Consider the following 26,363-nt stretch of genomic DNA (forward strand, 5'->3'; position numbering starts at 1 on the left):
GTGCATCAATGCATATCATATTGTTCACTGCCCAGCCCAGCCGTAGCCTAGTATAATGTGTTGTGATACAATAAATCACCACTAACATAAATGGCCTGTTGTTGATTCAAAGTCTGTCTGTACCTAGATATGTGGTGATCAATAAGCAGAAAGTGTACAGTACGTTGTGTGCCAGTGTATTAGCAACAACAAACATGCTATTATTTGCTCTATATTTTAATTCCAGTCAAAACAACTGACCCATGATACAAAAAGAAAATATATATGTAATGTTCAAATGTGTAGTGTGGGTGTGTGTGTAATACCCCTTATTATGTGTCATCTTCACTGGACAGTAGTGGCTGTTGCTGTTTCTTGCTCCCACTGTGATATACTGTGTAGTAAATGTCATTGTTGGTGAGGCTGTTACCTTGTTTTGCTTTTTGTGTGTTTCACAAATGGAGAGTCATGTTCAAGGTAAGAATCATCACTTGAAACATCCTCAGCATCACTTTCAAACCTGAGCCTGGATTTTATGTTGCTTCTGGAAAAAGATATAAGACTTTTATAACTCCATTTTAAAAGTAAGAATGGAACATAAAAATTATGGCTTTAGTTGTCTCACAGTTACCCAGTGGCATAACATGTACATACAAATCACACACTTCTTTGATGGTCCTGTTTTAATCAAGGGATCATTTTCTTCTTGTTCACTGTTAGAACACAAGGTGTTCAATATGTATGTGTACAGTATACACAATAATCACCTGTTATCAACTAGTACATCTTGTGGTCGTTCCTTCTGAACAGTGTCATTGTTAACTGTAGGAACTTTAGCTGTGCACCAACATGTGTGAAGACAATAATTGATCAAAATTTAGCCTACCTGTACGTTTGGATTTGACGGCTTTGCTGGTTGATTTAGAAAGCTTTTCACTTTGTGGGATGTTCTCTTTATCTGCAGCAGCTGTCTTGCCTCTGGTTTTTCTGCCTGTCCTAGTGCTCCTGCTGGTTATGGCAGGGGTGTGGCTATTGGCAGGTGTGGGGGCGGAGTTCAGAATGCTGGGGGAGGAGCTCTCTGCAACACCAATAGCAGGTGGAGGAGGGCAAAGCTTAGACAACATTGTAGAGAACTTCTCAAGGTATTTCAGGTTCTGTCGTCCACTAACATTCTGTGTAGCAAAAGAATATTTATCGATGTATTATTTGTTGGATGAAGTACTTACTTTCTTTACTTCACTTAGCAGGACATGAAGACTAATAAGGCTGGACTGTGGAGAGACAAAAAAAAAAAGCTAATGGTTTGGGTCACTGTGTGCATGGTATACTGCTATATACAATGTGTATGTACCTCGTCATCCTTGGTCAGGATCATTCTACTCAATGCTCTACAGTACACATCTACCGGTGTATCAGCTTCACAACACCCCACTACCTTGTGGCACACACTAACAGCTAGTGTATTATGTCCATTCTCCTAAAACAAACACACCATCTCAACCTAGTGTAGTCAGCTAGCCAACATACTGATGGGGTCTTGGGAGTAGTAATGGACAGGAGAAAGTCAGACATATTGTTAGCGTCCACTGCAGCCAGGGGAGATGTCTCTGGAGCCTCCAACACTGTTGATAGTATTGGAACAAATACCTCACAGAAACAATCAGCATAGGCCCTAGCAAACAACATATGATTACAACAGGACACTTGTAGCAGCATTGGTTGTACCTATCAGAAGCAGCAAATGCTGGGAAAAATGTTCCAAGCAAGCTCCTCAGAAGGGTGTTGTCCTCGGTAACTGGGTTAAACCAGAGCAACAGCAACCTGGCCAGTATCCTCTGGCTCAGTACTCGACCACAGTACAACAGCTTTGCCAATCCTTCACCAGCTATTTCTCTTAGAGTAACACTCTGTAGTAAAACAGTACAAATTGAATGTATACACTATACAGACACCACACACATGGCAAGGCAACCTTAGCGATATAGCATGGTCTAAAGACTAATTTTGTGTACCCTGACATTCCCACTTTTACAGCTCAGAAATGAGCTAAAGCTTCCAAATTATGCAGCTTCTGGGCATTGATCCCAGTGCACAACCACCACCAAGCTATTGCCTCCCAAATGTTACTATTAAACAATATCTTATATACCTCATTGCTTAAGAATTCAACCAATATTTTGAGCAAAATCTGAGTGGTTTGGTCAACGCCATCTTGTCCATTATCATTTGCTTCATCTGCAAAACTGTGCACTGTCATTACATCATCATCCTCTGGCTGTTCACCATCGGTGCTACCAGAAACTGCTGCACTCTTGAATGTGTCAATCCCATACAAAAGTAACATGTCAAACACCATCCTCAATGCTGTAGCCTGGATCATCTCATGGTCTATCTGACTAACCTATGTACAACAGAATGTTATAAAGTGACACGTGGCACACAAATTTCTCAATTTAAACAACTATTGTGTGAATCAATTGAGTGTGCAACACACAAATGTGTTTTATCATAATTATACTGAGTTACAATACCTGTAACAACAAGTGGAGGTATTTGTGTGCCTGGTCAATATCTAGTAGAGACGCTGAGCCAAGGCAGAGGAATGCCAAGTTCCTTATGGCTGGTTCTTCATTCTGAACACAGGGCAACACCTACATGGATCAGTTGTAATACAACACTGATTATGTATATCAGTACTCATACCAAAGTGTCCAGCAGAGTCAGCAGTGCTGGGCCAAGCTTCTGTATCTTTAACTTTGAGTAGAGCTTGTGTGCTATTATCAAACATTTCTGCAGCACTTTGGGATCCTCCTGATGGGCAAGAAAGAAAGAAAAAATAAATAATTAAATAAAAATAGCTGACTACTGACACCACTTCTGGAAGGAGACCAAGTGAAACATAAACTTTAATATTGGGGGCTTAAATTGAATGAAATTGTCTCTTTAGAAGACCTCCCTCCTTCCCACTACCTAATCCCCATCCTATCAGTTTACCATAGTGCTAGTGTCAGTTGAAACTGTGTTGTTGATGGTGAGATCAGGCTCAGCTAGTTCAACTGCTGGAGTGACAGGTTCATCTAGTGGTGGTGGATTGACACATTCCATTGGTTGACGAATCTCAGAAATAACTCCAACTAGTTTCTCAATGTACAACGGTTCTTGTGGCCAGAGACAGAACATATGCTCCACCATCACAGCAGCCAGCTCAACTGTGCAGTCAGGGAGGGACAAGGTGTGACAGAAAAACTCTGCAAGCTTTTGCCTGTGGTTAAATAACTATTATATAGAGTACAAAGAGAAAACCTATATTTATACCTTCCAAATTCATCTGATAAATCCAACACTTCAGTCAAAGAAACAAGATATTTAGCTACAGACATGAATTCACGGATATTTCCTTCACCCTTTGCTTGGAATAGGTACTGATCAAAGAACCTGTAGATAAATTATAAAGGTATCTTTCACACACCATAAAGTACACAGTTACCCCTTCAAGTACGCAGCAAACTCAAAAGGTGTCGGAGTAATCTTGCACAAGTACTCTTCCCCCATATCACCCAAGCCATTATAATAGGAACACAAACTGGACCAGAAAAAGGCAACATCACTTGTAAGAAAATTGTATGCAACGACATTTGATAATTCTTTGTCTGCAGTTGTCTCTTTTTCTACAGTTTCTAAATTTTCTGGCATGTCATCCTCTGCTCCTGACTCCACTGTTGTTTCATCTTTATCAGGCATTAGTGTACACACGCCTGATACAAGTTCATCCGACCCTATCACCTTAAACACTAGCTCAAGAGCCATTCGAGTCACCTCAGGTGAGCCCTCAACATCTAATCTCTCAACTAGCTCCAATATGTTCCCATCAAAGCTAGATAGCCAGGACATAAGCAACATCACGCATGCATCCTTCACACTCGGAGAAGTATCATTCAACCCATCCTTCAGTATTTGAATTCTCTTTGATATTGAGAGATTTTGAATGAGAAATTTCTTTGCTAAAACCGAATAAGCAGCTTTTCTGACAGTGTCTTTGACATCCCGAGTCCTCTCAAGTATATAAGGCAGGGAGACAAGTGTTCCCGCAACATTTTGTAGGGCACATTTTCTCACTTCATGGTTGCTGTCTTTCTGCATACGATCCAACATTGCAGCGACCACTGGGCAATCATCATCTTCAATATCTTGTATACTTCTCAGTAACAGTATGCCTTGGACTCTTATCTGGTATACCTTATCAAAGGCCAACACCATGGCAGCCTTGAAGATAATACGGTACAGGTCATTGTTAATCTCAACATCATCATTCATATGCTCTATAACTTTATTTGCAAGTTGGCTAACACGAAATCTCACAGCCTTGTCTCGTGCAGCGTGAAACGGGGTGAGTGTTTCCTGAAGAAACTTGAGCACAAACTCTTCTCCAGAATTGGCAACAAAATATCCCGCAAAGTTAATCAGCCTGTCAACTGCTGGCTCCCTTTTGAACACAACAAAGGCATGCTTGAGTAGGCGAATAAAAACCTCTAAAAATTCGTTCTCCGTTTTCCCTCCATCATAAATTTTCGTCAGCGACTTTCGAAGCTTTTGATGATGGTGCAAGCCAACCTGAGCATCGCTAAACACAGCAATAATCGCCTCCCTCAACCTCTCGCCTTCCATCACACTTTCCCGCCGCAAACTCAAAACTAGGCATCACGTGAACACCAAAACTCCTAAGATTCTATTATTTTCGTAATAGGTAGATTGGAAATGGCTTTCGAGAGAGTAGGTGGACTTAAGAGTGAACTTTCCGGCGAAGATTTTGATGTAGATGGTTACATTCACAAGCTTTCGTCTCGTTGCGACAGCAGCGCGGAGTTGGATAAGCAGCGACACCGCATTCAAAAAGTGGCCGAAGAAACAGCTATGGAACTCAAACAAAATGTATTTAAAAACTATTCTCTATTCATTGATACCTCCAAAGAAATATCTCACTTAGAAACAGAGATATTTGAGCTAAGTCACCAGTTACACGAGCAAGAATCCTTAGCTCATAGCATGCAAAAGATGACAATATCAACAGACGGGAGCCAGAGACAGACTGATCCTAGTAGTAAGGATGAGAAGCGGAGTATTGCTTCATTGCTGGAAACAGTTGAGGGCTGTTCCAGTGTAACAGAAGTACCTGGTCGATATTTGATTCATTCTACTCACTTAGTGGAAATTGACCCAGAGTCCCTTGAACCTGGAAACTATGTCCGTGCTTTCCTGTTGAATGACAGCTTAATGATAGCGACATTTATCAAGAGACGCCGTGGACCTGTCAAGTATAAGTTTGCAGCCTTATTTGAGCTAGACAACATGGCCATTGTAGATGTCAAAGAAGATATAATTCGTCACACTTTCAGGATACTGATGTTTCCTGACAGCCATATGTATCAGGCTGAAAATCCAGCAGCCAAGAAGGAGTGGCTTGCTTTATTGGAGTCAACCAAGCAGAAACGTAAAGCAACGAGGGATGCTTTGAAGACAGAAGATGAGAGTTCTGCTGTGGCAACAAAACAACTGTGGCAAAAGGAGTTAGAACAGAATGAATTACTGACTGTTGACTGGCTGAAAGATGTCCCAGAAAATCTTGATGTTTTTATTGCACAGCGGGATTTTGAGCAAGCAATATCACTGATAGAAAAGACAAAGGCATATTTAAAGGACTTTTCTGATTCACACATATTAAGAGACGTGAGAGCAAGATTGGGGCACAGGATTGCCCAATTGTCTAATGTTTTAATGAAGGAGCTGGAAGCTTCCCCAAGGGGATCACTCCGTGGTGGACCAAGGGCTGCAAGGAGGGCAGTTAATTACCTGTTACGACTGGGACGAGCTTCACAGGCTTGCAATTTATTCTTACAAAACCACCAACAGGTGATACATCATGACCTCAGCCAGATCAAGGCAGAAGGGTCCACACATTTACATGTTCAGAACTTGTCTAAAGCATTTTATGCAGGTCTCAGGAATGCTGCATTGGAGTTTCAGAGAGCCTTCATTGACAACAATGGCAGCTACTCAGCTTTCATTGCTTGGTGTGTCGATGAGCTTAAACATTTTGGCAGTTTGCTTATCAATATTGCATTTTCCAAGAATCCGTTGAGTATCATAACAGAATGTATGATGACTGTGTGTATCGAGTCCCACAAGCTGGAAGAAATCGGCCTAGACTTGACACACACTCTTATTGGTCAGCTTCACCCTTCCCTCTGTCAGGCAATGGGGGATGGAAAGAAGCAGATTGTTGAAAGCTGTGCCATGATGGCTGATGCTGAAGGGTGGGAGGCTGTTGATTATCGTAACGAACCGGCTAAACTTTCAGAAATCATCTTGGAAATGGACAACATAGGTGTGTCAGATTTCAGCAACTTGGTAATACGAAATGTTGTGGATCTCAGCAGTACAACCATTAACTTCTGTCGGCATATGGTACAATACATGAATGACACACTGAAAATATACGTGCCTGAACTGTATGGTGACATTGTAAGTAACATTTGTGATGCATTCACGGGTATTTGTGAGGTCTACCTCAAGGCTATTATTGACGATAGTTATATAGTATGCCGTGATTTCATTATCAAGAATGCACAATTCACCATAGACACTTTCTTGCCCAGTTTCGGCATACAAATGGAGAATCAGTTGGCAAGGCCAATTCCTGAGTTCACTGACTTAGTAGAACATTTGAGAATAGATTTGGACAAGTGTCTTGACACAGATGATTTAGCTGATGAAGATGAAGAGGATACTATTTAACTTGAAATGTGTGATATTTATTATTTACATGTTATTTAACAGTTTTTTCTATTTGATTCAATTGTTTAATTATGGATTTCTCTTTATCTTGTAATTTCTGAATGACTTCGTTCTGCCAAGACAGTACAAGAATAACACCAGTTTATTAAAGATGTGCAACGATACCTGAAAGCTTGTAATAGTTGTAGCAGCTATCTTTTCAATAACATTCTTCACTTCTCCAGCAGTTACACCTTCTAATACATCAGCAGCTACGGTAAGGGCTTCTTCTGACAGCCTCGTGGCTACATCTATGGCACAGTGTCTAACATCTGATATTAAGTATATAGCAACATATATACCTGAATGTGGCTCTGATTCTTCAGGTAGCTTAGGATGGGGGTTGACATATTTCTGATAGAAGGACTCGGGTATAGCTTCCTCTAAAGGAGGTGGCATGAATGATGAGCTTGGTGGAGGAACATTCATTGGAAGCTAACAGAACATAAACTTATTTAGACCACCTAGAGTTTTGTAAACACACCTTTAAAGTAATTCTTTCTTCTTCCTGTACTTCAGTAAACAAGTATTGATATAAGTGATAGTGTTGGAAGATGCTGTATGTTTGTATACTGCACTAGGTGGTTACACTGACAGGTAGTGCTGACCTGGTCATGATGTAATCTGTTAGCCACTTAGCCTGTTCTCGGCTGAACTGACCGAGTGGACACTTATCCGTTATTCCAACATCAACCAGTAACTGCTGAAATTCTGTTATATTTTCAGCCAAACTGACCCCATCTATGGAAAACAAACTTGAGATTACACTGTTCTTATAAAATCAGGTTTTATTCGTCACACAGCATGATCAAACATACAAAAAGCAACCATGAGCTAACATAGTTACTAGCGTATACACATCTTGGATTCAATCGAGACATTAAATAGTACACAGCTCCCTAACCTTTACAGTTTCCAATTAGTTTGTGCAAGACGGTAATGAAAGATGACAGTTGCTGGTTACTGAACTCTTGCTCTTTACCAAGCTTAGAGACTATCATTAAGGACACAAACCACAACCATGTACACAGTCCTGCACACAATTAACAAATAAGGATATCAGTATGCTGCAACATATACGTCAAGTAGAGCTGCTTCTTGTAAGCTCTCCCTATGATTCGGATATGAGAGTACCTCAGCAAATTTTCTATGTAGTGCAATAGAAATTGTGGTGACTGAAATTACACATACATTAGTACATCTTCAACACTCAGTTTTGCTGCGTCAGTTAAGAAATCTTCAGATACGACCTGCCATGCTAGTAGTACCACCTCTGGTTCCTCCTCCTCATTGATTGACTAAAACAAGGTGCTGTTACTATGACAACCGAACAAACTATTTGGTACCACTTCTTCCTGCGTTTCTTTTCGTCCTTTCGAAGTTCTGGAACTTTTAGAGTCCTGTGCGGAGAGTCTTCCCTTGGACGCTGACTTCTGCATAGCGCAACTTCGTCGCTAGCTGTTCAAAAGATACTTAAGCGCCTAAAATTTATTTAGTTTGATTTATGTGCCCCAATTTTCATTACGCGTCAGCATTAAAAAGTTGAAACCAGCGGGCCAGAGAGTGAGCCATGGTGCTAGAGTCTACTGTGATATGGTAGGGATAATAGCGTTAGTGAAGTTATTAAATATCATTTCACCGGCACGTGTAGTGTGGACAACAGTGATTGGATGAGAAATGGTGACTTCATTCCCAATAGACTACAAGCACAACAGGACGCAGTCAATGTTATATGTCGTATGAAACAGAGCCAGAATGCTGAGAATGCTGTAGGACTACTTTCTTTTGCTGAGTAAGTGGCTTGTTTACAGGTACATATACAAATTGGTACACTTGTTTTGTCCTTAGCTGTCAGACAATTGTTACCCTGACACCTGAGGTTAATAAGGTCATGGGTGCTCTTTATAAGCTGGAGCCAGATGGTCAAATTCAGCTACACACTGGTTTGGCAATAGCTCGGGTTAGTGCACATCTAATGCAGTGTTCTTTAATTGTATTTGCTCAAAATAGCTGATGTTAAAGCACCGCCAAAACAAGAATCATAAGATGAGGGTTATAGCATTTATCGGTAGCCCAGTTGACAATGACCCTAAGGAGGTTTGTCTATGTACATAGAGTATAGTGTGTTTGTACACTTACTAATCATGACCACCACCACATGCTTGAATGGTCTATTAATTTAAACAAGACCCGAGGACAATGTAAGCTAATGAATGACCCACGGTGGGGGCTTGTTGGTGTGTGTCAATCCATTTCTAAGGTGAGAGAAAAGGACATAATTATTGCATCCAGCTTTACCCCTGCCTTGCCCTTGAGTATACTGATCTAATCAATCCTCCTAACAATGTTAACTTGTACCAGAAAGGTAACTAGCAGTGAGAGTATTTTGTTTCTGGTTTTGCTGATTTTATGTGTTGTAAACAGTCATAGGCTATCTAGTTACCATATTTCCTCATATAAAAGTAGCAAGGTGCTGGATGACTGCAAAAAAATATCCTTAACCCGTTCACAGCCAAATTCTCTGGGACCACCCGAATTGCATCATACTAACTGAAATGCTAACTGAAATACTCGCTATAAACTAAGGAAGTCGACTGTGTTGTTTTTGTTTACATAACAGTAACCACAACAAAGTTGTCAAACAAACTTTGGTAAAAACCAGCCCGAACAAACAATGGAGTCCCACCTAACTATTTACAGAGGTGTATTACACTCCAAAGAACTATTCTATGCAGTTTATTTACAGTGCAATCCATTCCACAACTGGTTTCTTCGTGATTTGTCCCGTTTCTGCTGTTGCGCATGTGTATCTGCACTTGTGTCCACCATGCCACGTCTGGAATAAAGCAGCTAACTGTCGATTTTACCTGTCTCCATCAATGTATAAACACTTTCTTTGTTATCAGCTACTAATTTTCAATTCGAAGAATGATTTAATTCGCCTATTATAAAAGGTTACACTTTATGCTATTACATAACAAACGGATCCGGTTATCCATTCTATGAGTGAGTTATGATGCCATGCTGCCATATGGTGGCCATTAAATGGGTTAAGAAAAATGGTAACGCAGGCAGGGATGAGAAACTAATAGTTAAGTTTATGTGGCCTTAACATTAAAATTTAGAGCCATCTGACGGATGAAGGTGCTATGAGTAATCACATGAGTAGTCAATCCAAGTCTGCATGCATGCAGATTTGCATCATACACATCATTTTAGGTCTTCTCTACACTTGTTTATGTACTAATACACTGTATAAGGTCCTATTCGTTTATAGGCCAAGTCAGAAGGAAATAGAAGCCCTGGCTTTTATATGAGGAAATATGGTAGTAACTAATTTCTATCCCTTTAACCCTCCAGAAATCATTCTTGAAATTTCTAATCTAAATTTAATAGCACAGACAATGTTATTTGTAGGAAGGGTGGGGTACCAAGAGTAACTACTTGCTAAATCACAAAAACAAATTTGATGAATTGAGAGATGTGTGTCCCCCACTCAAAGTTTGTCACTTTCACCAATTTATTGAGGAAATAGAGTAGTACATGGTGTTTGTGTTTGACTAAGTGTAAACATGTGTGTATGTGGGCATTAGGCAATATTGTGTGGCATGTGTTTTTATGTCAAATTCAGCTGGTAAGACTAGCTAAGAAGCTAAAAAAGGAGAAAGTCAATGTGGATGTTGTCAGCTTTGGAGAAAATGTAAGTAATGTTACACAATGATCAGTAATCCTATTACCACTGCCTTTTGCACATACAGGTAGACAACCAGGGCAAGTTGGATGGATTCATTGAAGCACTGAATGGCAAGGATGGAAACTTGTTAGTTCAGAAATAATTTTGTGATGTGAATGAAGAGTGTGTATGTTTATAGGAGTCATCTGGTTACTGTACCACCTGGTACAATGCTTGCTGATGTGTTGATGTCTTCCCCAATGTTTGTTGGTGATGATGGGAAGCCATTGGCATCACGAGCTGGCTTTGAACTTGGGTTTGATCCTTCTGAGGACCCAGAGTTGGCAATGGTGTGTGTAGTATAGTGTAACTGTCCCAGTACCCATGAATCATGTGTTTTGTGTCATGTTTCAACTCTTGTCACAGGCTCTTAGGGTATCAATGGAAGAACAGCGTCAACGACATGAAGACGAAACTCAGAAGGTACAGATGGCATCCCTAAATGAATCTCTTGCAACGCAAACTGCTGCTACGGATACCAATGTATCCATGGACACCAATGAGTCTGCATTAGCCCGTGCAGAAGCAGCAGTTCTACCAGTAAGCAACACAGCCATGTTATATAGATCTCTCTGTTAAGTTTTTTTTTTGTTTACTTCCTAGTCCGCTGTTGTAGTTCAAGAAGCACAGGTACTAGACTTGTTAATTTGTTGTATGTCATTTTGTGTACAGTTTTAAAAGTAGTTAGTAAAATTCCTGTGAATCCTCAAAATTCCTTGTCAGGATTTCTCAGATAACATGACTGATGAAGAGCAGTTAGCACTAGCACTAGAAATGTCGATGCAGGGTGATGTACAAGAAATGGAAACGGACAGTGCAGGTGCATCATCATCAGCCCAGAAGACCACAAGTGAACCTGCCTCACAAGAGAACCCAGAATTTGATGAGCTAGCAGAAAACCAAGAGTTTCTGGAAGTATGTGTACTACAAAAAAATGTGCTGTATTTTTATGTCTGTTGTTTGTTCTTAGGAAGCATTAAAAAACATTGAAGGTGTTGATCCGCAAAATGCTCTCAAGATATACAAAAGATCTGAACAGAAAGAGAAAAACACAAAGTGATTGTATATATCAGTTTGATAAACATTGATTCACATGATTTATTGAAATGTAGTTACACATGGCAATAAGTGACTGATGATGATAATCATGGTAACATGGGATATGCACTAGGAATCATTGCTAGCTACATAAACACTAAACAAGACCTCCAAACTTGCTCAGGTGTCAAGTTCGCGCTATTTCATTGTCTTTGCCACCTGGGGGGGTCATTTCTGTGGTGATAGACTCGCTGGAGTAAATTCTTGGTTGTTTGCTGAGCTCCAGTAGCGTGTAAACAATGTCCATGTTTGTCGCTTTTCTCGCTCTCAGCTGCTTGCGAAGCTTTGGTGGGTCCCTCTCGCGTTTCTTTTCAGCCAGCATTTTTGCTCTCTGGTATCTCTCCAGCTTTCTTTTCGCTTTCACTTTGTCTCCTTCCTTGAATATGCTCGGAACGTAGTCGGGATGAGCAGGGTCTGTGCTAGGCTGCCCTACAAGACAAGAGAACAGCAAATCGCTTCCATGTATCGTCCCCCGATGTAGTATTTGGACATATCGATCGTGATATAGGCCAACTCACCGCATACGAAGTGGTCGCTGCACAATCTGGTGTACTCGTTGGGTGACCAGTATCGTCTGTTTATTGCACTAACCCACTTGGTTTTCCGCTGTACATCAGCCGGCACGCGGAAGAATCGTTTGTTGGAGTGCCTACCAGCTCTACTAGAGCACCCCAGCACGCAGCAAGTATTGGGCATCTTTCACGAGGCGTTGATGGCAATTTGTGACCCCCAATGCAAGTGCAATATTTCACAATTTAATAAAACGTAAACGGAATAATATAACGGTAAAGTATACGGTATGAACATATTTATACAGGGCATCAGTCAAGAGTTGTGCCCTGTGACATAACATACAATAAAGCACAACACACACAAGAATACACATTACAAGTTAAAAAACAAAACTACAGCTAGGTACAATGTAATTACGAAGTACTTTTACTGATGGTGTAATGAAGAACCTAGCTTCAACACGGCTCCACTTGTGGAGGCTGCAACACGCTCGGCTGTGGCCATAACTTTCTGCAGACCTGTCAAGTTTTCTGGTAGAAAAGTTTCACTGGCAACTTCAGGAGAAATTCTGTCCACAGTAAAACTATTCAATTCTTCTACATTATTCTCTTTGATTGTAACTGACTTTATTCCACCAGGTTTAGTTCTGTTTGCTAATGTCCTGACTGCTTGTGACGTAGAGTTAGCAACACGTCTTGCAGTTTGCTCAATGTTGATACTGCTAGATCTGCCCATTTCAGACGAGTACTGGGACACTGACTCATGATCACCAATGTCAGAAGAACAATAGCTTTCTCCACTATCACTTGCCACACGGGCTGGCATTTCCGGAGAGCATGTATCTTCATCAAGAAAGCTCCACAATACATCTGAGTTGTTATGCAAAGTTTCGTGTGTCTGCACCAAAAGGGATATATAAACAAAGCATTACACGATTACCTTAATCTTACCTGATCACTGCTCGCTACAGCAGTTTCTTCATAAGGTATGTCACCACTCAAAAACTCCCATGCATCATCAATTATTACTGGGCTAGATTCAGGTGAGCGAACGTTAACTGATGTAGTTGATTTTTGTTCTTGCCTAACAGCTGTTTTAATTAGAGAATCATCTGGCAATTCTCTTCCTTTGATTGGGTGATCAGTTACATCAGTTGACATGTCAGACGACAGTTTATCAGGAAATTGCAGTGACACTTCCTTGACATCAGATTGAAACCTTGTCACCTTTGTGGGAGTATTTAGCTTATCACTTTTTCTCGTTTTCTTTTTAGAACTACGCTGATATTTCTTAGCTGATTCATGACTAATATTTGAGGTGTCTTCAGAAGGCTGAAGCAGCTCCATTCCTTTGTAAGGGTACCCAGTATTGTATCCCTGCATAGCAACATCATATCCACTAATAATGTGACATCATTTCAGACTACAGGAAGTACTTACTGTATGATGCAAAGTGACATCATTGTAAGTTTACATTCCATTGGCCCACTATAATAGCAACCAATGTCTTACCTGGCTGTCAAGCATTCTCATGAGGGCTTCAAACTCCAGATCACCTACTCCCCATCTTTTGCAGCTGCTCACCCCGCCCCCTCCTTTCTGAACCACATTTTGTACCTGCACACACACATCCTGGGAGATTTGAAGCAGATTGGCTATCCCACTACTGAGTGCCTGTACCTGTGATATCACCATAGGAATTAGGCACTGATAGTACAAACCCCTAGAGATCTTTAAAAGGATTTTTACAGCTCCATAAGTCCATATCCAAACCATGCAAATATTCAGATTACAACAATAAAGTCTAAGGGTGTTTAATTAAGCAACTGATTATGAAAATCAGTAAAGCTTTATATCCATCCCCCTTACCTGTATTTCACAAGCTCGAATGAGATTGAAGAGGTAATGAAAGGCTTCCTCAACAGTTGACCCCAGTGCCACCAAACCATGGTTACGTAAAATCATCACCTACAACATGCACAACATAAAATGTGTTACCACCAATAGGGAGATGGAATAACAGCCAAACAGTTAAGTGTAAACCAATCTGTTTACTTTATTCGTTGGCCCAAGATCTTTTATGAGTTCTTGCTTCTCCTCTTCATCAACAACGATGCCTCTGTAGTCATGATATGATACATCACCAACCTAATCACACAAACAATAACAACAATGACATTTCCTTAAATCAAACCCACAATCAACGCCTCTTGTGATATCGGCAGGAGACCACATGACATAGCTGAAACTGCTGCCCCTGGTCCAGAGTGCAAGTGTATGACACATTGTATTTCTGGTCTGCCCTCATGTATTGCTGAGTGTATCATGTAGCCAGCCTTGTTGCAGCCGAGCTGGGTGCTGCCTGGGTCCAGGGTGTTCCCAGCCAGGTCCACCTTGACTAAACTTGATGCCGTCACTTCTGAGTACATCAAACCAAACGGATTAATCAGGAACTGTTCCTTGTCCTGTGACATCTTAACCTAATCCCACAATAGAAAGTGACAAGACAGTGAAAGTGATGTGCCACATAGTTTGTAATTAATAGTGTTTTACAGCCAATAAAAATCAAAATTCTAGATAATCAAATAATATTGGAATCTTGCATTGCCTCGCATAGGGATGGGCAGCAAAAACATTATGTATTGTCATTATACAAGTTTAACATTTTAAAAACTAAATCAAAACTATTTCAGAAGACTGCACGGATACTGCATGACTTATTTCAGAAAGCATATAAATATGAACTTAACAAATTGTCTTAAAGCAATGTATTAGTAACCAATGAGTATCAATCTTATGATGTGGCCCTAAAGGCCACCAATATCTAAGTGTCAATATCTATGGGATGGTCATGATATGGTAGACAATAACTACGCAGTGGTAGACGATTAACTGTTGACAATAATCACGAAACAGTAGGAAATCCTCAGGTGTCACTTAGAGTTTGTTGTTTTGCTGCTGTTGCTGCTGCTGCTGCTGCTGCTGCTGCATAATCACGAAACAGTAGGAAATCCTCAGGTGTCACTTAGAGTTTGTTGTTTTGCTGCTGTTGCTGCTGCTGCTGCTGCTGCTGCTGCTGCTGCTGCTGCTGCTGCTGCTGCTGCTGCTGCTGCTGCTGCTGCTGCTGCTGCTGCTGCTGCTGCTGCTGCTGCTGCTGCTGCTGCTGCTGCTGCTGCTGCTGCTGCTGCTGCTGCTGCTGCTGCTGCTTCTGATGCTTGTAGGTTGCTGCTGCTAAGATTTGCAGCCTAGTGATATTGCAGTTGTAGTGCTGCTCTGCTACTGCTTGTGTGCAGCTGGAGCAGCAGGAACAAAACAGCAACAGCTGTATGGGTCATCCCATCACTGTCACATTATATTATCACCTGATTGTCAAAAGTTTTGAAGGTTTGATTGTTGCCAAGAAACTATCACTAAGATCAACTGATTAACCACCCCCCCAAACGAGAACTTATAGTCAAGGCCAAACAACTATACAATACATCACTGCAGCACCTTCTGGCTTCAATTAAGAAGCAACATGGTTGGCTAACTTTGCCATTGACCATCAGGAATACACAAGGTTTAAAAGTTTGCATTCATAAGTAGAAACAACAAATAATAGAGCAAAATTAAGACTGCACTAAAGATATGCTACTATTACTCACAACAATACCTCTTATAACCTCATCTATAATAAGAAACCCCATCATATTGGGGTCAATATTAGTCCCATAACAAATGTGTCTGGTACAGAGAAATTTCAATGTCTATTAGCATGTCAAAACACATATTTAACAACCCATAAACAGTGAAACTGAAGGAGCAATATAGTGAATATACATGCTATGCACACAGACAGACAGATGCACGTGCACTATGCACACTCACAGTGATGTGATTATAAATGATTTGACCCCAACCAAACCAATCCACCAGTCTATAGAGAGACGCTAACTTGCATCGTAGCAATCGTTCAGCTACAGTATACTTTGAAGCATTTACCCCTCGCAAGTCATTAATTGGAATAATGTTTGTAGTTCCACCTGTAACTCCAGAAAATTGTGACCTGCGTCGTGAGCTCTTTCCCGGCAACAGGTCCGCATCATGATCAGTTACACGGAATTGTCTGGGTTTGGTGTGCTCTGGTTGTCCTCCTGCTAACTGACCCTTCAATATCTCCTCCAATTCAGACTTGAACTGGAGGTTCCCCAACATTGTTGTAACCTTTTGCCTCTTCTTCAACAACCCCAAGCCAATATCCCTGCGCCTTCGGTCATTATTGAAGGAAAGCCGCTTCCGTTCATTGAGAGTAGCATTGAGGAAAGATGTCTCTGGAGAGGTTGGCTTTATTCCTGAAATATCCATGTTTTCTTCAATGACACACCCCTTTATTAGAAAATGTGCAAAATAATGAACCATAGGGTTTACACACTTACTGTTACTTTTGCACTGCTACGCTACTTGCTACCTCGGTTCAACGATGAAGCCAACGGAGATGTCCACCTTATGGCAAAAATCGCTGGGCGACGGTTTTTTAAAAGCTGAGAAAAAAGCGCGTAAAAGTAAATACTAAAAAAAATTATGCGCTTACATTGGAGATCACGTTGTTTAGGCAGGTGTTTAGGTGGTAGATTACATCATATCCGATCATTACCACAAACTGTGAGGTATATAGGATGTTGCCGCTGTAGCTATTTCAGTAGCTAAAACTGTTATAACCGATTGGTGTGTGTTACTAAACCATTAGCGGCATTTCTCCCTAGAAACATGCAAGGCCTGAAGAGATATTTCGATAAACCGAAGGTGAGAAATTATTATTTGTCTCGTTAATACGCTTCTCACGAAGCAAAAAAGCGTCAGTTTATTTAATAGTTAAAATGACGCATCAGAAAGGCATCAGAAAGTACCTTATTACAACAAATCCCCGCTGTGTTGAATAAACCAACTCGATGTTTTTTAGATTGTATTTCTATTAATAACGTCTTCAGTACACTTTGTACCATAGGAATATTTGTAGTGGGTGTGTGGTGACATTGTGTCGACACTACAGTTTGCAGACAAACGTCCTCTGTCACTATTCTACTACTGTGACCGTGAGGTTACCAGGCATATGGTCCATATGAACCAGTTGTTAAGAAGTAACCCTGATGATCTGAACCGTCGCAATGAGATGATCCAACAGTTGAAACAAAGCCAGCACAACTTGATGAATGTCATACTCAACATTATTGAGGACGCCATTCCGGACTCGCGATCACCGCGTCACTTCAGAGCAAAGTACCCAGATGACGTTCTCCTTGATCAAATCAATGGTAAGATATCACAGAGCTGCATGCCATTCAGGTCACCATGGACTAAACTCAATTACTGTACATGTGTTGAATGATGTAGGAAGCAGATGTGTGTGCATTTTTGCTATGGGTTGTAGCTAGTAGCACTTGACTAGTGTTGTGGAGTGTGCAATTAGTACCAGACCACACTGACTTATTGGTTTTCTGTCATATAATTATTACCTCTTTGTTTCTCCCCACTAGGTCCCATCTGGTTTGGAGCTGAGGTGAGATAATAAATTAGCTGTGGTATACTTCATCTTATTGAAACCAACTGTCTTGCTGTTGTCTAGTGCATAGCAGCTGGATCACACATTGCCCACCATGAATGGGAGTCAAATGAGCTCAGACCGTATGCAGTCCACCTGACAGAATGTGTTCAAAAAGTCCGAGAGGCTCTGAGGGAACAGTGCAAGAAAGACTGCAACACTTACCCAGAAAAAGTGAGCTCTAATCAAAAACTTTGGTGTGTCCTGATTTGACTAGAAAATATGATTTTCTTTCCTTCACTCATGATGTAAACACTGTGAAGCCATTTGTAGTTAAATTAAATAGAAACCTTGTACACAATAGGTTTGTGGTAGAGTATGTGATTATAAGACTTGTTTCTTTTTCTTTAAAAACAACAGCTTAGAGACCTTCTGAGATGGTTTGATTTCACTTGGGCAGAGTTTGAATTCAGGTGAGGTTTTCAGCTTAGTTTATTGAGGACTGTGAGATTATTTTAACGTTGTTGATTCTGTCACACCGCAGATATGTTAGTTTGATGTGTACTGTGAAGTCAGAATTACAATATGCACATCAGCAAGCACTAACTGTTCTATTCAGTGAGGCCACCCAGAGGTAAATAGAAGTGAAAGTTTATTTTTGCCTATTAACACACCACTCCAGGGCTATTGAGAAGGGTTACCTATCCAAAGATATGGTTGACTACATGGATCCTTCTTTGATGTTTGCCATTCCCAGATTAGCCATAGTCTGGTGAGTTTAGAAATGGCTTCAGAACATATTGTTGTACCATCCAGTGTTCCTCATGGGTGTCTAGTGTAACTATTACATCCCAACTCTGTTGATATTGGTTAACTGCTGTTGTTCAGTGAGTGGTTTTGCCACTAGGCTAGTGTGTAATGGTTCGTTACACAGAACATTTTTGTTGGACAATAGCACCACCAAGACCAATGTCTCTCCTTATTTCTTGCTAACACTCCCAAGTGACACTAGTACAAACAATGACAGTCGTGTACAGATTGTTGACTGTTTTCTTCCCTCTCTTTTGTGTAGTGGTGTGGCTGTGCATGAAGATGGGCCTCTGTGTACCACCAAGCCAGTCAGAGAGATACCAATGATGTTTAGAGTGTACAGATCTGTGCTGTGTAGGATTAAGTGAGTTAAGTTGTTAGTTTTGTGGCTACTTATCAATTTTATGATAAGAAAACAATTTTGACAACATGATAGGCTGCATTCCATAGTCCACAAAGTTGTAGCCATGAATTTGTAATCATTACTCTGGCATTAAATTAGGTGATGATCTTAGTGTATGGGTACAGCTGTTTTGTAAACATTGGTGTAGATGTACTGCTGTTAAGGCAGCTGTGTGTAACTGATCAGCACAAACAGAAAACAAAATTTAACCTGCATGTATGTTTTTCTTGTAGGGAATTACTGGGACACTTGACAAATGAACAGTTTCAGAGACTAGAGAGAGCTTTGTGTAGCGCTGAAGGTCTAGGGACTCTGGACAGGAAGAAGAAAGACTCTAAAAAGAAATCTGCTAACAAGAAAGTAGAGACATCTTCTGTATCTACCAGCAGCCAAGTGGGTGCCTCAGGGAGTGCACCTTTAGATCTGCCAGCATCACATGATCCAGAATGTGTATTTGAGCCCCGCCCCCATGGTGCAGAAGGTATGAAAATTACAACCTGTTTTGAAAATTTTTATGCCGTGTGTTTCTTCTGATAGAGCAAAGTATTGTAATGGAGCAGAACACATCTGATGTTAAAGAAGTCAAGCAGAGCACTCTAGACAGCACAAAGGATGACATGTGCGCCGCAACATCAGACAAGGGGCCACTCCCAACTGAAATTCCTTCAGGTGAAGACCTAGAGAGTCAGAAATCGCAGCCAGCTGATGAAAAACCAAAAACCAAGGGCCCAGCTGGGTTTTCTAGTGCTGAAGATTTGATGCATCGTCTTTTTGTTGCCATTTCCGGTGTGGCAGACCAGCTGCAAACTAATCATGCTCGGGACTTTCGTGTCATCTTGAAGCATGTTTTTCTTATTAGCCAAAGTGAACCTGAAGACTGTGACTTCAGCCATAACCCAATGTCTCCCTGTACACCACAACCAACCTCACCTCTCGACCTACAATCACAAAGTATGTGTATAGAGATTTAGTGAATGCTCTTTTTCTGTTGAGCTTATGTACTATTATTATTATTACTGTGTACCAATTCTCCCTGTGTAGGCTTTACCTTTTCTACTTCATCTGTATCAAGCGGAACATTCACTGAGTCTAGTAGAGGTAAAGTTTAGTGTTCTTGTAGTTCACACCTTTTGTAATATAATTGCAGACTTGTTCTTACATCTCAGAATGTTTAATAATGGTTTATGCAATTTCCATTAGGTACAACAGTCCAGCGTCCTGCCTGGGTGCCAGATAACTCCACAAAAAATTGTCAGTCATGTACGTCAGCATTCACTATGACACGTCGCCGACACCACTGCAGAAGTTGCGGCCAGGTTAGTAAAACTGTTTATCGCATTCTGCCATTGATTTTAAGTAAACATGAAGTGTGTACGACAAGTTTTATTCATGAAATACAGCAGATTAGGTTGACACAGTATTCCTTGCAGTTTGAAACATAAGAACACCACACAAACGTGTGGTCAAATTTCTCATTTTGTGGTCTGATTTTATCAGCTCAATTTTTTTTGTGGCAGGTGTAAAATGGCTTCCAGGTAACGGTTATATGGTTTCTAACACAATCATCCCAAGTTACTTCATGAATAAACCTAGTTGTAATGTAATACTTCATGACTATAGTTAACTATGTTGATGTCTGACACCTTATAGGTCGTGTGCAGTAACTGTTCACCCAATACCATCCCACTGTCAAAACTCGGTTACAAGCGTTCTGTGAGAGTATGTACCAAGTGCTACATCGACCAACTTAGCCAGCGAGCAAACTCTGATGGCTATCGTCCTGTCATTCTGTAAGAAGGAGAGACGACGGCCATTTTTTATAGCTGTATATCTTTACTCATATAAAGTACACAAGTTTTGTGTATAATAAAGTATAATGAAACACAATCAAGAAACATTTTAACTCATCAATCAGATCTCATTATTTCGATTCCATTATAGTTTTGATTCCACCTCTGTATATCACATGACAATCACATTTCAAATCCTATGACAGAACATGTATGTATGTATGAAATATTATTTAACTGAGATGTTTAATAATCAACAAATACTGAATGTTTTATCTTGTTTTTGAGTAAGGAAGTTTCTTCCCTGATTCAGCAACATGATAATATTAGAAATAAACTATGTAATTTATAAAATATTTTTTTCTTTACAATACACAGACAGAAATCTTACAGTGTGCAGACATGTTTGTATGTAAGCATTATACATGTGTGGCTGGGAAATTTGTAAAAGTTTAGTGTGTATACCTAGTTATAGCAGGTGTTATTGTTGTATGAAGGGAACTGTTAATGCTTGTTCCGTCTTGCTGAGAATGACTGAACATATAGCTTCTTTCTGAGATTGGCTATATATGCATGGCAGCCACTGACGTTGTTAAATCTTCGAATTCCTGCTTCAAGACTTAAAAATGGTTTCTCTCTAGCTAAAATAACAAGTGGCTGATGCAATAGGCAACACATGAAGTCATAATATACACAGACTGTGGACAAAAAAATTGCTGAACACATATAGTAGATGCCAAGACACAGTACAGTTGCATGTTGTCTAACTGACTGACATAAATCTTCTGCATCAGCCCAACAATGGCCGACACCAGTCCTTCACACATCAGCTGAGGTGCATGGCCACTATGACACATGACCACACTCATGTCAAAATCACTTGTATGTCTCAGTGACACAGTTCACAGGAAGTGTAGTGTAACAACAGAAAATGCCTGGCATTGTGTGGGTGTAGATTAGTATCACCACGCCATTTTCAGTAAGGAAGATGTTTGTGTTACAAAACAGACCCTAACAAAATGTGGGCCAAAGCCATGGCAAGACAACTTGGAATGCTAAACATAGTAGTTTGATAAAGGGATTACCAGATGCTAACCTCTACCACCAAGTCCTGCCATATTTATGTGCAACATTGCATATCAATGTACAGGTAGCTAGTGATTGTATTTGTATCTCAGAAGTTTACAACTCAGTTCTATGAAGTAATGAATTAGAGGAACACTGAAGCCAAAAAAAAACGGATGTACATGTATCCACTTAGGAAACAGATAGACTGTGACTGTTGAGGAACTTTCTCTGTTATGTACATAATGATGTACATGCTAACCCAATTATGGGTAACTACTAGAATGGTACTTAAATGGTAACGAATGACATGTTATCGCTGATGTTCATGGCCTTGTATGTCACATGGTACAAATTGTATGGGGGATTGGGGGATTAATAAGCCATGGCAATCTGTTTTAATGAATGAGCATACACACACCATAGATCCTGTAAAGGATCTATGTACACACTAAAGTGTAAGCACACACTCACTCACACACACACACACACACACACACACACACACACACACACACACACACACACACACACATACACACACACACACACACACACACACACTTATTCTAGTTAAGTTCCAGCAGAAGAATATATAGAGTAATCTTCACCAATACCAGTGAAACTCTACTCCAGTTGCTACCATTCACAACAGCATACAAGGCAGGTAGTGCTCCTGTCTCCACCTGTACTAGTGAACAGCTGTCTGAGCAACTCTGTAAACAATGTGATAATACACCACACAATATGCACACACATATAAGGTCTCTTTCACAGTATAAAATTTGAAAACCACATAATTACATCTACAGGGGGTTGTTCCTTTTCGTCATAATAGCATGCAATGCAAGGTTATCGCTGAGACTTTTCATGCTTTGACACATCTTATAATAATATTACCTTATGGTCAAATTTTACACAGTCTCAATAAGTTTGTGCTAACTACATATAACTCCTTGCCACTCCCAATGTGAGCAAGTCGTACAATGCACTGACCTAATTTCTCCAAGAAAAAGTGTTGTCATGTGAGAAATATCTGCCTTCCATTAGCAGTTCCAACAAGGTACGGCGTAGGCACCTGATCTTGAAACATCACATGTCAACACACATCTTAGTCTAAACACTTGTCGGTTGCCTAACATGTTAGCCCTTTAGGAGAACACAGCATATAGAGTGGGTATTTGTAGCTAGTACTCAAGCCTGAATCTTAATGGTAGCAAACTTACAGAATTTTCTTTTATGAATTGAACTTTATGCGAGAAAATGTGCACTAAGAACACGTACAGAACACACTAACAATATGTTCATGGCATATGATACTGACAGTAGCATTGATATCTTCTTCGAAAACATGAAATGAATTAGATGTCTTCTCTGTTGTAGTAGATGTTCTTGGTGACTGCACTGTTTTGTATGGCTAGTATGTATCTTCGCATTTCTCTGTATATAGAGATTTCTGTGAGTGTGTACCTGTACATGGTACTTATCCTGTTGCATGATGATGTGGTTTATACAATGGAGAGGGCAGCAGTGCATGCTTGCAGTAATAGTATAGAATTAGGAATACTGATTTATATCTGCTGCAAAGTTATGTTGTACTAGACAAAGAATGAGACAGAACTGCCACTCTAAAATACAGTGCACATGTTTGTCTCATGCAGTACACCAGCATTCGTCATGCTACTTATTGCTGTCACATGTGAGAGGGTTTAGAGCAGAAGGGGAAATTATACCCTTAAGGAGAACAGTGATATTTTTTTATCCAAGAAGGCAATGTTACTAGTAAAAACTCTCCAAGACGGCAGAGTTTTACAGCAAGCAAATGGCAGCACTATATCCATTCAGCAGTGGTATAGAAATTGTGCATACTGTACACTGTGAAGTCATGATGTGAGCAAGTGTGCACAGTGTGAAGAAAAACAACAACAGAGAGAATTTTCAGCAACTTGGATACAAAGAGCATTCCCACGTTACTAAAGAGAAAGGTAGAGACATGTTCAGTAAAAATGTCGTGCTAATTTTCAATGTACTCAGCTTATACAAGGCATGTATTGAAATAGCAGCTAACTTTAAAGCAGTGTAATTCCTTAGGTACCATCTGATGTGTGACTGAGTTCCTATAGCAGCTTGAGCTGCAGGTAGTGTGTTCTGAAATAAGATTGAACTACAATGGTGACTTTCCTCAGTGCCTCAATTGTACTCAGTGTTTGTGCTTTACTTAAAAGGTATGCAATACCCAAAACTACTACCCTTCTCATATGCCTCCTATAGCAACACATATTACCATGCTTGAATGGTTTTGGCATTCTTTTAAACATTCTTCTACTTCTTGGCCTTGTTGGTGCTCCCTCTGTACTGCCCTTCCACCAGAGAAAACCCTTGCTCTTGATTGTATAATATTGGCCTCCTTAAAGGATACTTTTCTCAGCACACATCCTAGCCCAACTCGGTATGGCTATGCTGGAATCCTTTAGCTTCAAGAAATGATACTGTGCCTTGTACTGAACCACAATAACATGACTGAATCTTCAACATGACTCCTGTACAATCTCCTGGCCTTGGTAAATCACTGCAGTATCAAATGTGGCTGATATATACTTTCTAGAAGATATTAAACTTTTGGATCACCGCTGCAAGTAAGGTATCCTCTGTCATCAAGCCAGCTATATCTACTCAGCACAGCTGTCTGAAGTTCTGCAACATCTCTATACGTCTTCCAGCCTCTGTAGGCTGCTTGTACGTAGTTTCTCTTATCTGTTGGTACTCCTGTGTCATTTGTCTGCCAACAATTTTAGCAGTTCTTACCGATGTGTTAACCTTCTAACACATAATGTACCAATAATTTTAACTGCCCATGCAATTAATTAAATTGTATTCCTAATTTAGCTAACACCATCCCAAATTAGTGACCTGGATAAATTATTTCTGACTGTTTTATTAGAGTATATATGACTGACTGCTCTATTAGAATATCTTGATTTTTATATATAGATGTAGGCACTAGAGACCTTCTGACCTTCTGAAAAAAAGTGAATGAGCTCCATTTCCCTTTCCCTTTGTTCCTAAACCCTATGACTGCTTGCACAATATTTATGAGTCTACAGCCATATAAGCACTTTTCAAAAATATTGCATAAATTTTTTTCAGGTTTGCCAAACACTGACATGCTGCATCCGTGAAACAAAAGATTAATTTGTCATAGCATTAGGTATAGCAGAGAACATATTCAACCAGAGAGTGGAAAGAAACCTGCAAGGGTGGGGCATAGGGCAGAGATACCTACCCTCCTCTCTTGAAGTAGTTCAACAAAGGTCATAAATTATTTTATTATCAGTTCAACCCAAAATATGGAGTTGTTTATAATAATATTTGATGTGGTTACTCCAATTTGTGAAGGCCACATGCTACCTTCAGTCAAGGTTGAATTAAAGGCTTCAGTATAACTGATTACATATATATTTACAACATGCAAATTTGTGATTATCCTAAACTCTCAGCTTACATCTTGTATCCCCATTACTTAAGATGTGGTAAAATGGCCTTAGGAGAAGCACATCCAACAGAGATTGAGATAATGGGGAGTCTGGTGGCATATCCAGCTGAACAATTTACACTTTGCAGTTCTGTAGGCTCAATGCATTCCATTCTATAAATCTTACAAGTATTTCCAGAACTTCACAGCATCTTGATTAAAGTAGCCTGTAGCATTCACAATTGCAAAGTTTTTTTTAGAAACAACATTATTAATTTATAGCATGTTTTTGTCATGAAGTACATCATTTTCTTCTGTGCTGCTATACTAATGGTTTTGTGCTGGACAAGTATGTTTTCATATTGTACATCTAAATTAACCATACTAAATATTTTCAAAGCGTCATAATACTGCTTGTATCAAAGCCCTTTTTAAATGTTGTGCAGTCCATGTAACAAGAGTTCTCAAGGGCTATCATGTAATTATTGTAATACATCTATATATTATAATTATTGTCACGCCTACAGGTATGGTGGGATGATACAGGTGATTTGACAAATTCTAGTGTCAATTCCTCTTAGAAAATGGTATGCATAAAATCCTTTGATCTTTTGGAGATAATGAGATATTATGAGACTCTGGAGAGGTTCCCTACAATGATTAGAGACTTCCTTAGATACAGGTAGGTATCTGTGTATCTCCAGTTGAGGGAGTAAACACACAGCACACCTCACTAATGATCAACTTCTCCAAGCTCTTTGCAGAACCATTGTTGTTCTAACCTCATGGCAGATATTCAACAACTGCCGACACAAGTAGTATGTGTATGCTATCACCACTGTAATCCTGCTATAATAATCATCAGGCATGGTGTTTATTATGTCCTTATAATTGTTCATCACTAGGGGAGATGCTTCCCTTAGCAAATGCATCCAAAACACGTTTAACAGTAAATTTAGCACTACAATTATTATAATACCTCACTATAAGCAGCTTGAAATTGATTTATTTATTGAGCGTCTTCTCCTTATTGGTTGTCAATGTGATATGGTGACTGTTTTATTAGAGTAATACAAAATGACTGCTCAATTAAGGTACAAATTTAAAAAGCTCTACAAATCATTTTTATTTTTTTATTAAGGTTTTACAGCC

At 39.9% G+C, this 26,363-nt stretch overlaps 7 protein-coding genes across 9 annotated transcripts; 3 read left to right on the plus strand and 4 right to left on the minus strand.

The window, feature by feature from the left end:
• Positions 1–214: 214 nt before the first annotated feature.
• LOC136236885 (condensin complex subunit 3-like) lies at positions 215–4,688 on the minus strand. The gene is made up of 15 exons (XM_066027116.1): positions 3,467–4,688; positions 3,295–3,414; positions 2,974–3,241; positions 2,683–2,790; positions 2,511–2,630; positions 2,129–2,380; positions 1,705–1,886; positions 1,507–1,651; positions 1,331–1,456; positions 1,206–1,250; positions 866–1,151; positions 747–816; positions 611–692; positions 410–523; positions 215–363 (listed from the first exon to the last, which is right to left on the minus strand). The coding sequence occupies exons 1-14, from the start codon at positions 4,642–4,644 to the stop codon at positions 494–496; spliced, it is 3,012 nt and encodes a 1,003-aa protein (XP_065883188.1). The 5' UTR covers positions 4,645–4,688; the 3' UTR covers positions 215–363; positions 410–493.
• On the plus strand, positions 4,678–6,832 carry LOC136268228 (exocyst complex component 8-like). The gene has a single exon (XM_066063506.1). The coding sequence runs from the start codon at positions 4,735–4,737 to the stop codon at positions 6,769–6,771; it is 2,037 nt and encodes a 678-aa protein (XP_065919578.1). The 5' UTR covers positions 4,678–4,734; the 3' UTR covers positions 6,772–6,832.
• On the minus strand, positions 6,747–8,327 carry LOC136268233 (ciliary-associated calcium-binding coiled-coil protein 1-like). 2 transcript variants are annotated; one of them, XM_066063512.1, is made up of 9 exons: positions 8,160–8,327; positions 8,002–8,108; positions 7,871–7,957; positions 7,715–7,797; positions 7,419–7,551; positions 7,295–7,367; positions 7,113–7,245; positions 6,937–7,061; positions 6,747–6,883 (listed from the first exon to the last, which is right to left on the minus strand). In XM_066063512.1, the coding sequence occupies exons 1-9, from the start codon at positions 8,247–8,249 to the stop codon at positions 6,803–6,805; spliced, it is 912 nt and encodes a 303-aa protein (XP_065919584.1). In that variant the 5' UTR covers positions 8,250–8,327; the 3' UTR covers positions 6,747–6,802. The 2 variants fall into 2 exon arrangements, with proteins under 2 accessions (XP_065919584.1, XP_065919583.1); XM_066063511.1 differs by having other exon boundaries at positions 8,157–8,326.
• On the plus strand, positions 8,278–11,688 carry LOC136268232 (26S proteasome non-ATPase regulatory subunit 4-like). The gene is made up of 11 exons (XM_066063510.1): positions 8,278–8,406; positions 8,462–8,602; positions 8,659–8,770; positions 8,821–8,907; positions 10,442–10,510; positions 10,569–10,630; positions 10,683–10,833; positions 10,910–11,083; positions 11,147–11,173; positions 11,267–11,458; positions 11,514–11,688. Exons 1-11 carry the CDS (start codon positions 8,381–8,383, stop codon positions 11,601–11,603), a joined length of 1,131 nt encoding a protein of 376 aa, XP_065919582.1. The 5' UTR covers positions 8,278–8,380; the 3' UTR covers positions 11,604–11,688.
• An 80-nt stretch (positions 11,689–11,768) lies between these two features.
• LOC136236887 (THAP domain-containing protein 8-like) lies at positions 11,769–12,337 on the minus strand. The gene is made up of 2 exons (XM_066027117.1): positions 12,160–12,337; positions 11,769–12,070 (listed from the first exon to the last, which is right to left on the minus strand). Exons 1-2 carry the CDS (start codon positions 12,335–12,337, stop codon positions 11,769–11,771), a joined length of 480 nt encoding a protein of 159 aa, XP_065883189.1.
• A 43-nt stretch (positions 12,338–12,380) lies between these two features.
• On the minus strand, positions 12,381–16,712 carry LOC136268229 (alpha-adducin-like). Of its 2 annotated transcripts, XM_066063508.1 has the most exons (9): positions 16,569–16,712; positions 16,021–16,518; positions 14,352–14,633; positions 14,209–14,301; positions 14,023–14,121; positions 13,666–13,833; positions 13,105–13,530; positions 12,780–13,051; positions 12,381–12,722 (listed from the first exon to the last, which is right to left on the minus strand). In XM_066063508.1, exons 2-9 carry the CDS (start codon positions 16,495–16,497, stop codon positions 12,581–12,583), a joined length of 1,959 nt encoding a protein of 652 aa, XP_065919580.1. In that variant the 5' UTR covers positions 16,498–16,518; positions 16,569–16,712; the 3' UTR covers positions 12,381–12,580. The 2 variants fall into 2 exon arrangements, with proteins under 2 accessions (XP_065919580.1, XP_065919579.1); XM_066063507.1 differs by having other exon boundaries at positions 12,381–13,051.
• Positions 16,713–16,774: 62 nt separating this feature from the next.
• On the plus strand, positions 16,775–20,935 carry LOC136268231 (lateral signaling target protein 2-like). Its single transcript, XM_066063509.1, has 13 exons — positions 16,775–16,935; positions 17,183–17,444; positions 17,667–17,689; positions 17,756–17,905; positions 18,092–18,144; positions 18,216–18,305; positions 18,354–18,443; positions 18,744–18,845; positions 19,118–19,365; positions 19,422–19,835; positions 19,926–19,982; positions 20,085–20,200; positions 20,535–20,935. Exons 1-13 carry the CDS (start codon positions 16,900–16,902, stop codon positions 20,676–20,678), a joined length of 1,785 nt encoding a protein of 594 aa, XP_065919581.1. The 5' UTR covers positions 16,775–16,899; the 3' UTR covers positions 20,679–20,935.
• The last annotated feature ends 5,428 nt before the right edge of the window (positions 20,936–26,363 follow it).

The sequence above is a fragment of the Dysidea avara genome, chromosome 10, assembly GCF_963678975.1.
Source record: "Dysidea avara chromosome 10, odDysAvar1.4, whole genome shotgun sequence".
In the NCBI taxonomy this organism is placed as follows: Eukaryota; Metazoa; Porifera; class Demospongiae; order Dictyoceratida; family Dysideidae; genus Dysidea; species Dysidea avara.

Bases quoted from the DNA above. Each gene is read 5' to 3' on its own strand.
- LOC136268233 (XM_066063511.1), bottom strand. From the start codon at position 8,249: ATGCAGAAGTCAGCGTCCAAGGGAAGACTCTCCGCACAGGACTCTAAA. The intron at 7,798-7,870 runs ATATCCTTATTT...GATAGTCTCTAA, and splicing joins GTATATGTTGCAGCATACTG to GCTTGGTAAAGAGCAAGAGT. The intron at 7,062-7,112 runs GTATATATGTTG...ACTGTGCCATAG, and splicing joins AGAATCAGAGCCACATTCAG to ATGTAGCCACGAGGCTGTCA.
- LOC136236885 (XM_066027116.1), bottom strand. From the start codon at position 4,644: ATGGAAGGCGAGAGGTTGAGGGAGGCGATTATTGCTGTGTTTAGCGAT. The intron at 1,887-2,128 runs GTATATAAGATA...GTTTTACTACAG, and splicing joins TTGAATTCTTAAGCAATGAG to AGTGTTACTCTAAGAGAAAT. The intron at 1,457-1,506 runs GTATGTTGGCTA...TGTTTGTTTTAG, and splicing joins CTACTCCCAAGACCCCATCA to GAGAATGGACATAATACACT.
- LOC136268228 (XM_066063506.1), top strand. From the start codon at position 4,735: ATGGCTTTCGAGAGAGTAGGTGGACTTAAGAGTGAACTTTCCGGCGAA.
- LOC136268232 (XM_066063510.1), top strand. From the start codon at position 8,381: ATGGTGCTAGAGTCTACTGTGATATG. The intron at 8,771-8,820 runs GTTAGTGCACAT...TGCTCAAAATAG, and splicing joins CTGGTTTGGCAATAGCTCGG to CTGATGTTAAAGCACCGCCA. The intron at 11,459-11,513 runs GTATGTGTACTA...GTTTGTTCTTAG, and splicing joins AAAACCAAGAGTTTCTGGAA to GAAGCATTAAAAAACATTGA.
- LOC136236887 (XM_066027117.1), bottom strand. From the start codon at position 12,337: ATGCCCAATACTTGCTGCGTGCTGGGGTGCTCTAGTAGAGCTGGTAGG. The intron at 12,071-12,159 runs GTGAGTTGGCCT...CTTGTCTTGTAG, and splicing joins CAGCGACCACTTCGTATGCG to GGCAGCCTAGCACAGACCCT.
- LOC136268229 (XM_066063507.1), bottom strand. From the start codon at position 16,497: ATGGATATTTCAGGAATAAAGCCAACCTCTCCAGAGACATCTTTCCTC. The intron at 13,834-14,022 runs GTAAGGGGGATG...GTGATATCACAG, and splicing joins TTCGAGCTTGTGAAATACAG to GTACAGGCACTCAGTAGTGG. The intron at 13,531-13,665 runs GTAAGACATTGG...GTTGCTATGCAG, and splicing joins TGAGAATGCTTGACAGCCAG to GGATACAATACTGGGTACCC.
- LOC136268231 (XM_066063509.1), top strand. From the start codon at position 16,900: ATGCAAGGCCTGAAGAGATATTTCGATAAACCGAAG. The intron at 17,690-17,755 runs GTGAGATAATAA...GCTGTTGTCTAG, and splicing joins CCATCTGGTTTGGAGCTGAG to TGCATAGCAGCTGGATCACA. The intron at 20,201-20,534 runs GTTAGTAAAACT...GACACCTTATAG, and splicing joins ACTGCAGAAGTTGCGGCCAG to GTCGTGTGCAGTAACTGTTC.